Source organism: Halichoeres trimaculatus, unplaced genomic scaffold (assembly GCF_033239565.1).
Source record: "Halichoeres trimaculatus isolate MK-OKI-2021-1 unplaced genomic scaffold, fHalTri1.1 fHalTri1_scaffold_14, whole genome shotgun sequence".
Taxonomy (NCBI): domain Eukaryota; kingdom Metazoa; phylum Chordata; class Actinopteri; order Labriformes; family Labridae; genus Halichoeres; species Halichoeres trimaculatus.
Window position 1 is genome coordinate 2,207,043 of NW_027437192.1, and position 12,883 is coordinate 2,219,925.

At 39.0% G+C, this 12,883-nt stretch overlaps 1 protein-coding gene across 1 annotated transcript in view; it reads right to left on the minus strand.

Annotated features, from left to right (window-relative positions):
* Positions 1 to 12,883, minus strand: part of col11a2 (collagen, type XI, alpha 2) — a 48,788-nt gene that overhangs the window by 21,220 nt on the left and 14,685 nt on the right. Inside the window, exons 2-7 of the mRNA XM_074686095.1 lie at positions 10,571 to 10,732; positions 8,328 to 8,538; positions 8,035 to 8,197; positions 6,805 to 6,927; positions 5,064 to 5,159; positions 813 to 932 (exon numbers count right to left, since the gene is read on the minus strand). Coding sequence (XP_074542196.1) covers positions 813 to 932; positions 5,064 to 5,159; positions 6,805 to 6,927; positions 8,035 to 8,197; positions 8,328 to 8,538; positions 10,571 to 10,732 — 875 coding nt within the window. The remainder of the gene's footprint in view (positions 1 to 812; positions 933 to 5,063; positions 5,160 to 6,804; positions 6,928 to 8,034; positions 8,198 to 8,327; positions 8,539 to 10,570; positions 10,733 to 12,883) is intronic.

Here is a 12,883-nt window from a genome sequence, read left to right on the forward strand (position 1 = left end):
TCACGGAAAAATGTTTGGGAACCACTGCTCTATCTTGTTGTCTGAGATGCTGATGGCAACGAAATGCGGTTTATCAAGTTTGATAACATCAGGATCTGTAAATTTTGGCTTGTAGCTGAAGATTTCATTGACTCTGAACAATAAGATTTTTGATACATCCCTCCATCTTCTAATAATGTTTCTATCTATGAGGGGTGGGAGAAAACATCTAAAATTGATATATCAGGATTTTTTGTTTGACAATATCAAAATTGGGATTCTTTGTCAAAAAATCAATTTTCTTTTCAAATTAAGATTCTTCATTTCAGTCTTTGTTTATAAACTGGATTGGATAAAAAAGTTACCACTTTTCTCCAGGGTGAAATGTTTCTCTGTAACTCACGTTATAGTAATAGTCTGTAGACATTGTTATGGTCATTTTACTTTTTCACATGGCCTGGTGTTAAAAAAGCAAACTAAAAATCACAAAAATTGTAAATATCAAAGATTTAAATCGATTTAAATCAAATCGGCACCCCAAAAATCGTAATAGAATTGCAAGAATAGCAGATCGTCCCATCCTTATTATCTATTTATCTAGTTTAGACCCTTTTGGTGACTTCTAGATGATCTGTGACCTTTTTGTCTCCAAAGCCCATCAATGGCATCCTCCTGCTGCGTTGCCTGTTGTGGCAGCTGTCACTGAATGTTCACTGTTTGTCCGAGTGAGTGGAGGGGGCGTGGCTTAGCCATAGCTCAATCCCTAATTAAACGTGTTTTCCCTCGACTATAGCCTCCTCTGTGTCACAGATAAGTGTGTAGTTTCCTTTTACCTGAGCAGGGGTTTCTTCATGTCCAACCACCTCACCCTCTGGCAGTGGAGCCATCTCCTCATAGTAATAATCAGTCTCTGTAGCGGTGTGGCCAGCCTCGGAATATTCAGTGTCTACATCCTGATTGGTCAAGTTGACAGGAAGTGGGGAGCAGGAAGGAGGTAAGCAGATTTGATTGGAAGAACGAGGTTAGTTCAAAGTCTGCTTCTGAGTGACGATGAGTTGAAAGAAGAAAATGGAATACATGATAAAATTGTGGTTGACATTTTTACTGGCAACTCACACTTTTAAAGTTGTACCGATCCATTTTTAAAAAGAAATGTCAGTTTGAGAATCTCAATGACTATAAATATTGCTGTTTGCAATCTTTAGGGAGTCATTGAGGATATTCACTGAGATTTCTTTTTTGTTGTTGTTTAGTTTAAAGCTTTTTTAAAGCTTTCAAAGTCCCCCATTATTGAAGTCTGCTCTCACTGCAAACAGGACTGAGAGCTTCCAACCATCCCTGTCAGTTTGACTCTTCGGGATGACTAGTTTCACCCAAGACCAGATAACAGAGAGACAACCCCAGATAGCAGCCTCACAGAACACAAATATGCTTCTTATCTAAGCCACAAGTGTTCCAGATCCCATGATTGGATATTTATCTGACAATACCCCTGTGTTTTAAGGTTTTCAACTTTGTAACTTTATCTTAAAGCATATTTTTTCTGTGTCTGTGAGACTGCGTTTTTCATATCTGATACAAATATACCCAGAGGCAAAGGCACAGATAAAAAACACAGATACTTCAAAAAACAGACAGAGTGACAGAAGAAATGATGTTAGTGTTTCATGTGTTGTATTGTGTTGTGTTGGGTTGTTTTTGCCATAGCAATCCATGCTCATTCGTACGTTACTGAATTCTCCCCAAACAGAAAGACAGTGCTGGAGTTCATTCAGGGTCTGAGATCCAGTTCGAGCAGCTTGAAGGTAGGAGTTTTAAGTGAAGTACAGAACAGTGAAACTGTGATATTAGCCATGCTTCAATGTGCACCGCTGAATCATATCATATGGAGAAGCTGGAATGATCATGGAGATCATATGATATAAAAACAGAGGGAAAGACACCAGCTTAGTATGACCAACTTCCATTTTGAAAACCATACTGTTCACCATCAGGAGTTTACGTCAAAATTTTACTTGAGAAATCAAACATTTAAAGGATGAAGCTTCTCGAAAATTATGCTGCAGACCCTTGATGGCAGAACGACCTGGCAGTAAATGAGAAAGATGGGACATACGGTTCTGGACTTTCTGACCCAAACATGGGCCTTCCTGTTGTACCTGCTGATAACCGTTGGTTACTTTCTTCGCTGGGACTGCCGTTCCGCTCAGCACAGTCTTGCCGAACGGTGGAAAAGGTTTGTGAAGGGATTTGACATTGTTGTCCACCACTTTGGGTTTTGTTGGTCTGGGTGGAGTCGGCTGGACGGGGGCCGGTGTTGGAGCTGGTTTCTTTGGGATCGACACCTTTTCAACAACACTCTTCACAGCTTTGCTCACGGTCGACTTGACCAGTGGGACTTTGGTGACTACAGTTTTGACTTTGACGACTTCTTTGACCTCGGCCTTTGCTTGAGCTTTGGAGTCCGGAGCTTTGGTGGCCACGACCTTCGCTGCTTTTGTTGGTTCTGGTTTTGGTGCTGTTGTGGGTTTAGGTGCTTTAGTAGCTTCCACTTTGGCAGCTGATTTTGCTGCAGTGACCACAGTCTTTTCTACTTTTTCTACTTTAACAACTTCTTCAGTCTTTGTTTTTGTAGTGGTTTCAGTTTTTGTGGCACCGTTACTAACAGCTTTTTTTTCTACCACAGTAACGACTTTGCCGTTGCCGTTAGCCTTTGCCTCACCATTGACCTTGTTCTCTGCTTTGCCGTTGACTTTTACTTTCACCTCTTTGACCTCAACGGTAACTTCACTGTTTCCATTGGCTTTCTTTTCAGCCGTAGCTTTGGCATTTCCATTGGCCTTCTTCTCTACAGCAGCTTTGCCATTTTCTTTGGCTTTCTTTTCCACCGAGGCTTTGGCGTTTCCATTGACCTTCTTCTCTGCTACAGCTTTGCCGTTTCCATTGGCCGCCTTCTCGACTGCAGCTTTACCGTTCCCGTCAGCTTTCTTCTCAACTGTAACTTTGACAGTTTCACTGGCTTTCTTCTCTACTGCGACTTTGACGGCTTCACTGGCTTTCTTCTCTACTGCAACTTTGAGGGTTTCACTGGCTTTCTTTTCTGCTGTAGCTTTGCCATTTCCGTTAGCTTTCTTCTCCACTGTTTCTTTGCTGTTTCCGTTAGTCTTGGACACGACGGTGGCTTTTCCATTTCCGTTGGCCTCTTTTGCTGCGGTAGCTTTGCCATTTCCGTTACCATTAGCTTTCTTCTCAGCTACAACCTTACCATTTCCATTCCCGTTGACTTTAGCCTGCGCCGTAGGCTTGGCTTCAGCTGTAGCTTTGCCGTTTACTTTCACTGTGACACTGGCTTTCTTCTCAACAACCGCTTTGCCATTGCCATTGCCGTTCTTAGCCGCCACAGCTGTGGACTTAGATTTAGCTGCTGCTGTTGGTTTGACCTTAGCTAAGAGGATCTCCACTGCTGTGGGCTTTGCTTTGGATGGTTTGGCTGCTGCAGGCTTGGGAGCTTTGGAGGGCATTGGTATTTTGACAACAAGTTTGGATGGTCCAGACTTGGCCGGCTTAGCTGGAGTGGCTTTTGCTTTGACAACGGGGGCTTTTGTCGGGGCTGCTTTTCCATTTGGCCCGTTCTTCTAATATCCATGATTGTTATTTGGTTGGGAAGTTGTTTAGTATGTAAAAGTGCGTATTGACAAAGACAAAGATAGTCGAGAAGGACATAAATACACAAAAGGGTTGGGAGGGGGGATAAAAAGCACAAACAAGGGATGGACAGAAGGAGAGAGAAAGACAAGAGTGGATGTTTTGAGAAACAATGACATAAAGATGGCCAAGGCTTGGATGATTTACTGAGACTGAACAGGCATTACTGGATACAGCAGAGGGTTTTTTCTTTACCATTTTTAGAAACAATTTCAAGCCAAAACAAATCTGAAATTGAGTGATTTGATTTCTTTTTACTGATCTCTCCAGTAATGCCATTCCCAATATTAAATGACAAAGCAGCATCTTTGTGCTAATATTAACTGGTAGCCTGTGGTTTGGCAGCGGAGGCACTGAGGGTGTCTGGGAAAGCTGGTGCTGAACACACACTGTAATCACACAAATACACACATACTACACACATGCGCAAAAGCGACATACAAATCACTGCTGCTGAGTAAAGACACAGAAGGTTAGCGGTGTTTAGCCAGGCAAAAGAAAGAGCAGGGAAGGCAGGCTGGCGTGCAAATGTGTGTTAAACAGTTAAAACCATGTAATAGTTCGTGCTTATTCTTACCATTCAAACTGCTATAATAAAAACATGCAAACTCATAGAAACACAGCCCCCTACCACAGAGGCAATCATTTTCAACAGGAAGTCTTCATATCCGCAAAAACCATCTCATATGATGATGTTAGCACTTACATCACAAATGCTTATACCAAGACAAGACATGTGCTCTGATATTCCCATGCTGATTTTAAAACTGTTGAAGGAACTGAGCAGATGCATGCATGAACATCAACCAAGACAATGAAGAAATCATGCAGATAACAGGATGATACTGACCCATGCCCTGCTCAATAGCAAAAAACACCACTGTGTAATAAAACTGCAGTCTTGCAAAAGATTTTGTGACATCTCTTCTTCTGCTTTAAGTTTGGAAAGTATCTTAGTCCCATTCAGGACGAGCAGTGAGGACCGGACCGGAGAAGGTTGTGTGAAAAAACTGTGCACATGTCAACAACAACACAGCTACACCCACACAACCACAGTGCCCCCACTTGGCCACATTTGAACACATATACATATATGACAACATGTAAGGAACATGAGAATATAATATTGTGAAGAGCAAAGGTAAATGTGCGTGACAGAGACGGTGAGTGTGTGGAAGGCTGATTAAAGAAATGGTAATACAAAAACAAAGGAGGTCTGGAGCGATGAGGGATGAGAGAGGCATTTGTTTGGAAATTTTAAAACAAATATGAGTTTTTGCTTGCGCTTGATCCACTTTATCACAAATACCTCTCCCTCTCAGTCTCCTTCCCTTCCACAAATCCAAATGTGTTGCCCACCTCTCTTATCCCCTCTTTACCTGCTGACTGAGGGCCCCAGGTTGGGGAGAGGGGGGCGCTGTGAAGTAGTCAACGCCTGTTGTTTCCTCATAATAATAAGGGTATTCATGGTCATCCTGCTCCTCATCAAAGTACCAGGAGAGATGGAGTGAAGGAGAGGTTGAAGATGGAAAGAGGGGATGAAGATACGTGTAAGCAAGAGGAACAGGGTGATTGGGTTTCCAAAGGGGGGTCAGTAAGTGGAAGAAGACAGAGGCAGAAGTGGAGAGAAGCAGCAAGAGTCAGATATGGAGACATCAATAAAATGCGAAGCTTTAAGTTTTCATTCATCAGGTGTTTGTGCTGTTTGTTAAAAAGTACATTTCCTAAAATAATCCAAACACAGACAACCGTGATGAATGAGATGGAAGCCAATGAATAAAACCAACTGATTTCTATTCATTCAGAAAGATTTCCAAAGCAAGAACATGATGGGGTTCAGAACACCACGTTTGGGAGCATGGACAGTTACTGATGCTATTCGTATTGACCGATCCAGCATGCAGGCTGTGTCAACAAAGGTGGTGTACTTTAGATGGGTGAACGCGGATGAAAGTCCCTTGGTGCGTTAGCTTACAGGGAACAGTCAGCTCCCAAATATCAGGATGTTTATGAGCAACGAGGAGGAACTCGCAAAGCTTTAAAAGCATCACCAACCAGTCTCAGTGAGCAAAGAGGCTCCACCTTAAGCCATCAACATGCCAAATCCAATCAAACCAATCATATTTAACATTTACTGAACCATTCTCTTTCTTTCAGTCCATGGAAACAAAACGAGAAAAGATATTGGCTTGTATCATCCTTTTTCCTCTACCTTTGTGTGTTAACTGTAAAAAACGATGGAAGTGTTTAAAGGTGTATTTATGATTTACCCGCTGGTCATCTAGGGGCACATGGACTGAGGGAGTGAAGAGGAAAGTGGATAGATACAAACTCTAGCCAATGATGGGGATGCGTAAGAAAGACAGACAGAGGGAGCAGCACTTTGATGAAATATCAGACAACCCAAACTGAAACCGAGGACTTTTCTTTCATATACACAAGGCACCTGTGCGTGGCCTTAATTTTGTCCAATTTGGACATAATCTAAGGTGGTTTGGACTTCCTGGCACCAACTTGAAACAAATATGAGAATATAAAAAAATCAAGGCAGCAGAAATTTGAAAGTCGATACTGAGTACGGCCATCAGTGGATTTTAAAAAGACAAATCTATCAAGTCACATTCCTGATTAAAACTAGATGACTACCTGAGGACGATCCGGGAAAGCTTGTGTTTCCACTAGTGCTGATATATTTTCAATGAGACATAAATCTTCAATTCAGTTCGAGGAGAAAAAGTGAACATTAATTTAAAAAAAAAACATTTTCTTTTTGCCTCAGATATGAAAAAAAGATGGAGTCCACAGATTCTGTTTGGGTGTGCTTTATCTGAGCTAAAGATGAGCCTAACATTTATTTAGAAATGTTGTTACTGAACTATATGGGGGGACATCCTCTCTGTAATGAGTTATCTACTTTGTAATCTTTTATGTGTTCACGTTATATGAAAACTTGGAGCCGTATCCCATAGTCACCTTTATAAGAGATTTGAAGTCAACACGTGTTTGCGTTTATAAAGAGGGGAGTTTCTGTATCTAGCAATTTCCTTTAATTCCTTTCTAAATGTAAGTAAGGGAAAATGTTGATTCCAAATGTATTGTGTTGAGGCGGTGTTAACTCACGTATGTGTTGGGGTCCTGAGCCTGGGTCTTGGGCAGTGGGGAGTCACAGTCAGGGCTGTAGTGTTCACAGAAGTCATAAGCAGCCTGAGGGTTGGAGGCAATCAGCAGTTGCTGGATGTCTCCCTGTAAGAGAAAAAAGCAGATTAACAGAAGATTTACAACTGTGTTTACAGTACTTTATAACACCTCAGCCAGGGGTCTGCAACCTTTACCCTGCATCCTTTTTTTAAAGGTTGAATATATTGTTGCAGTAATTAACTGTGGTTAGTTGACTGGGTTATTCTACATTGAAAAAAACAAATCCTGGCAGCACCTGAAGCTGAATAACTTTCAGCACTGTTGCACTAACTAGGTTTTCCTAAATCTACTTTATCTTCAAAAAACAACAAAAAAAAAGGGTATAAATTCTACACATAGTGTCACATATCTTGTGAATAATTATCTTAACAAGGTTTTTTTTCCGTTAATAAAATTAAACATGTGATACCCTAGTTTTTTATTTTTTACTTAACTTTGGAAATGTTAAGGATAAACTGAAAAAATTGTAATGTCATAAATTTCATATATTTGCAAAATTTATGAAATTTCATTGAGTTGCAATTTTTTTTATTTGGAATTTCAAAAATTTGCTAAATATTAAAATGTGCAAAATTGTGCAAAAATTCAAAAAATTTTAAACATTCAAAAATATGTCAGAATTTTATGAATTTGCAATAAAAAAAAATCTAATTTCATAAATTTGCTAAATTTTCAAAAAAATGTATAAAGTTTAAAAATTTGAAAAAAGTTATGTAAACAATTTGCAAAAAAATGAAATTTGAGAAAAAAACTCAAACATTTGCAAAACCTTCAGAAAATTTGTTTTTTTTTCTAAATTTGAAAAATTTAAAATGAAAAAAAATCTGAAAAAAATAGAAAAGTTAAAAAAAATGCAAAAATCTAAAAAATAATTGAAAGCTTTATTGCAAGGTGTGATAGTTAAACAAACTGTCAATGCTTGGTTTTACTTAGTGGCAATGTCTTTAATCATTAGTACCCTCTGTAAGAAAAGTAAAAATTCTTTATTTCAATATTTTTTTAAGCTACAAGGAGCCACTGCAAAGTAGTCAAAGAGCCACAGGTTGCAGTCCCCTGACCCAAGCTAATATGCTTGAACAATAACAGTATATGTCTGTTTATATCAATATTACCCAACTTTTCTTTGCCAATAAAGCTCGTTAGGCCTCTCACCTGGAAAACCTCCTCATCAAGCAGGCGAGCTCCGAACACTGTAATGCCGTTGGTATCAACCTCAGCATGGTTGCCACGGGGCAGAGGGCGAGTCATCTTCTTTTTGCAGTCCAACAGCAGTGTCACATTTTTCTTTGAAACAGAGAAAGCGATGCGATGCCACCTACAGACAAGCAAGAGGAACCAAAGGCAAATAAATGTGTAATGTGACAACAGGCCTGACTAAAATCTTATCAAACCACCCAATTATCTCATCTCAACCAGTCACAAACTGGTTGTCGCTGGTTACTGACTTGCCATCAGCCAGGTTGACGCCTCTGAACAGTGGGTAGTCCTCGGGGGCTGGCTTGCCGTTCTGGTCCTCGTACAGGAAAACAGGTGAGCGTCCCATTTCTATGCCCAGCTGCTGGATTCCCTGCTCGCTGTAGATGGAGAGGAGGAAAGCTTGGAGACCAGCATGGGCTTTCACCAGAGCCATGATGGAGAAGTTCTCCGGGAATCGGCCTGTGGTAGAGGATGGGGGGAAGTAGTTATGACAACACATCTATGGCACAAGACAGACTTATCCAGTGTCAGAGAATCTAATAACCATGGGGGAGACTGGAGAAAATACAATCTTATTTAGCAGACACTTTTGTCCAAAGCAATCTGCAACACAAGCAAGAAAAAAAATAGAACAACAAGCATAGAAAAAAAACAAACAGAAATAGCTCCAAAAGAAGGAGAGATTAACTAAGGAAGGAAAAATGATACGAGATGACAGCTAGGCAAAGAAATGTGGGACCAAGCAGAATGAGGTTAGATATCTGTGCCAGGATCAACTGTCAGAATATAGCTCCAAAAGAATTTAACAAACATAATCAGAACACATAATAACAGGTGGGAAGAGCTCAATGAGGAAGGGTAATCTCTGAAAATTAGACGCCAAACAGCTTCAAATTTTGAGGATTTATTCATAACCACATAAGTGCTGCTCTGTCTTTCTCTCCAGGGTGTCAGACAGTGTGCTAAAGTTAATTTGTTATGGCTCTCCCACAGTTTTACTCAGCTCTTGCACAGCAACACATAATTATAGTTTATATCCCCGAGCAAACTAGCACAGGGCACAAAAAGTCTCACATAACTTCATAGAGTACAGTTAAAAATAGACTCAAGCGTTCATGGAAACCTGTAACTTTAATTCTAGGTTTTTAACTCAGGAATTTACACTCCGTTTTTTCACAATCAGAGCTGTCATATGTCTGACTGTAATATGGGCCACATTAACGCATACTGCTTTTATTTTGTCGTCTTTCTGGTGAAACAGCCTTTATGTCAAAATGTTCTTTAAAGTAGGTCGTTAATGTTACAGATAATGGCATACAAACCTGCATTTGGTTAAGTTTTAGTATAATGTCAGGATAATAGGTTTGTCAATTTAACGTTTTGATGTGTGCTAATGTCGGATGCTAACAGGCAAATAAGTTCCTACACGCAGCTGTCAGTGTTATTGCATGTTTAGCTACTTACCCCAGGTCCATAATGAATTTTAAATCTATTTATTTATCATTTTGTTTAAGTTTATTTGAGCTAACGCGCAGTTTTTTCCTCTTATTCGGGGTAACGGTCATCCTGGCTAAAAGCGGAAACCGGTGATGTTGCCATGGATACTGTGGTCGAGCCGCGCGTGAACTATGACTCTTGGTGCCAAAATATTACGTTTTGCGGTCACGTTAAAAACAGACATTTTTTTATTATTATTAAATTGGAGTTAAAACATGAATAACTTATGAAAAGGAATAAATAAATAAATAAATAAATAAATAAATAAATAAATAAATAAACAAACCGGAAGTATTGGCAAAGCCATTGCAGTAAGAAACGGCTTTGTGATATTTTAAAGATAAGAAAGCCATGAAGCTTTATTTATTTATATTCACTGAACGAATTTAATTTGCTCTAAGATAGCCTCTTTTTTTTTTTTTTACTCTTTGTTCATGCTGCTATTTCATTACACTTTTAGTTGAAATGTTTCTTCACTCATGATTGAATTTGCTCAACCTGAAATTTGTTTGTATTATTTGATGTTGATCTATTCCTTTTTTATTTGTATTGATATAAAGCTCAATTTAATTAAAGAAAGCAAGAAAGTAATAAAACTGTAAAAAAAAAAAAAAAAAAAAAAAAGTTATTCTATGGCATAAAACACTTGTCTATTCTTATAATTTTCAGTATGCTACATATTAGATTTAGTGAAAACTGCTCCAACCTCATGTCAGAAATCCACATTTGAATAAGGATATTAACAAGGCAACAAATACAACAACAAAAAGACATGTCACAAAATAAATGTGGTATGTATAGATCATTTTACTTATCATGTGGAGCACCACTCAGCTTGTAACTGAATTATCAGAAACTATCTTTTTTAAAACAAACATAAAACTTAGATTTTGATGTATGCCATGTACAGTAAAGGTTCTGTTATCTTCTGGAAATTTGAAGCTCAGTATTTTCAAATACTTAAATAACAGGATTTCTATTTTGTAGTGTTTACCTGAGAAAAGCTGCTTGGTGGGGGCAGAGATCTGGGCCTTCTTGGTGATGCGGTAAGCATGGTCAGGGCTGCTGGATCGACGGGAGGTGCAAAAACCAGGAACTTTCTTCACGCCCTCAGGGAGGGAGGGAACCTGCAGAGCCTTCAACACGTCCACTGGGTCTGAAGAAAAAAAGCAGATAAATAGAGGAATGTCATTACAGGGGAAAAAAAGCTAAAGTGCAAATATAAAAATATAATATTTGGACTAAGTGTCTTATCTCAGAGATTCAGATAAGTTGAATACAATTGACTTTTTGTGTGAACAATAAACTGTATTAAAAGTTTTTTTCTTGTTACAAGCAAGCTTAGATATTGTGCACAGATTTCCTCAATAGCTTCAATTGTTCCTTCAGGCCGTGCAGAGCAGGTAGAGTAAGGCTCCATTCTGTTCACACTTACAGAACAACTGTAACAAGTGGCTGCTGATGTAACAGCGCTGAGTGGAAAAAATACCTGTTTGAGGAAACATTTCCTGGAGTTTACAAAGACACATGCTAACACCTGACTCCAGCCACACAAATTCTGTCTGCACGTTCACGCTGAGTTCAACCAGCTGGTTTCTCCTCCCTGAGTCTGCTGTGTGGTTCACGGTGAGACATTTCTCACAGCAATCAAAATCACTCAGCCAAATGATTTTGTGACAATTATGCCACACAACAGAAAACATAAATTTAAAAAAAGTCATTATAATTACAGCTGAATGTTTTCTAGTTGTCCTCCAAAGTCTCACTGACCAAGAAACTTATATCTCAAGGCAACATGTTGGTCATATTTTTTTTTTAACGTAGATGTCTGTTACTCTAATAAACTAGCTTGAGCTGTGTTATAAAACAGTTTCCTGTGGCATAAACATCAAATGTTTAATAATGCTGACTCATGCTTCAAAGTAATGCTTTTATTGAGTTATTTTATGTCTTTTTCTGCCTGAAGTCAGAGAGGACAAGACGGTGGACAGAGCGAAAAGCTTGAAGAAGCTAAGGAGTGACAGACAGCTAGTAGCTTCTTTAAATTTCTGCAAACAAGTTATGCATTTTCTTTTAACATCACTTTAAAATGTTACTTGTCCAAGACACTATGAGGAGGCTCTGTTTTAATTGGACTGCACTGCCATCTTCTGGCCCGGAGTCTCATGCACACTGTCGTGAAGATGTGACTTTTAATAACATGTTTGTTTTGGAAAACATTTTCTTTAAGTCAATATTTTAGAGGATACAATGCAATAAGGTAAGGTGTTTATAAGTACAGTAATATGTAGCGCTGCTAACAGCCTAGTGCTACGACATATCTGTAGGAAAGCATGACAACAAGCTAACTGTCAGCTAGTACAGTAGTTTAGTAGCCGTCTATACGTAACCTTACTCTTCATTTTATTGATAGACTCTCAAGTTTGAACAGACCACTGCAGAATAACTGCTGACTGTGGGTTGGAATCAACATTAGCACAAACAGTTTAGCCCTTTGAGCCGTGAGCTCGTGCTCTATCTCTCTCCTGTTTATCTTTCTTCTGCTCTTCTGTCCTTTTTCTGTCTGACAGTTAGGCTCCAGTGTCCACCATCACTACAAAATTAATCACAGAAATCGTTTTCGGCAGAGAAATAACCTCAATTTGTGACAATCTCATTTCAAAGTGCGGATTAGGATCGGGAATATATCTATAAGGGAGACTTTTTCAAGATTACTTAAAAACTCCTCACAGCGCCTTTAAGGGAGAAAGTTAAGAGGATTATTAGCTACTACTCAGTTTTTGAATTTATTAAAATCAATGACTTTTAATCAAGAATTTGGCTTCTTAACACTGTTTTCACTTATTCTCAGAACATAAGATGTACAGCGGTAGCTTTGAGTGGGTTAGGAACATAGACTGTAAAAAAAAATGGACGTCCGCTTGCTCGGCTCAAAGTGAGGTCACCACAAAAACTGCTCCCCCTGGTGGCTGGCTGCAGTATGGGTTTAAACGGCTTTCCAGCCATTCCAGATGGGCTGTGGTCAAACTTTAAAAAAATTATTACAGCTGGTAGAAATGTTTCTCACATTTGATTGTTGTGGTGATTTCAAGATATTTTTGGCTGTCTTGGATCCAAGTCCTCTATTTTCTGGAAAGTTTTGTTTTCATTAGTTATACAAGGTTAAAAATGAGGCTTTACGTAACGTTCAACGATGATTGACAGCTGACATTCTCGTGTATTTTTTGGGGGATTGTAAAATATGTCAGGAGGTAGAGTCAGGAAGTGATTAGACTCTCGAAAGAAAAAAAATTATTATTTTTGTCAC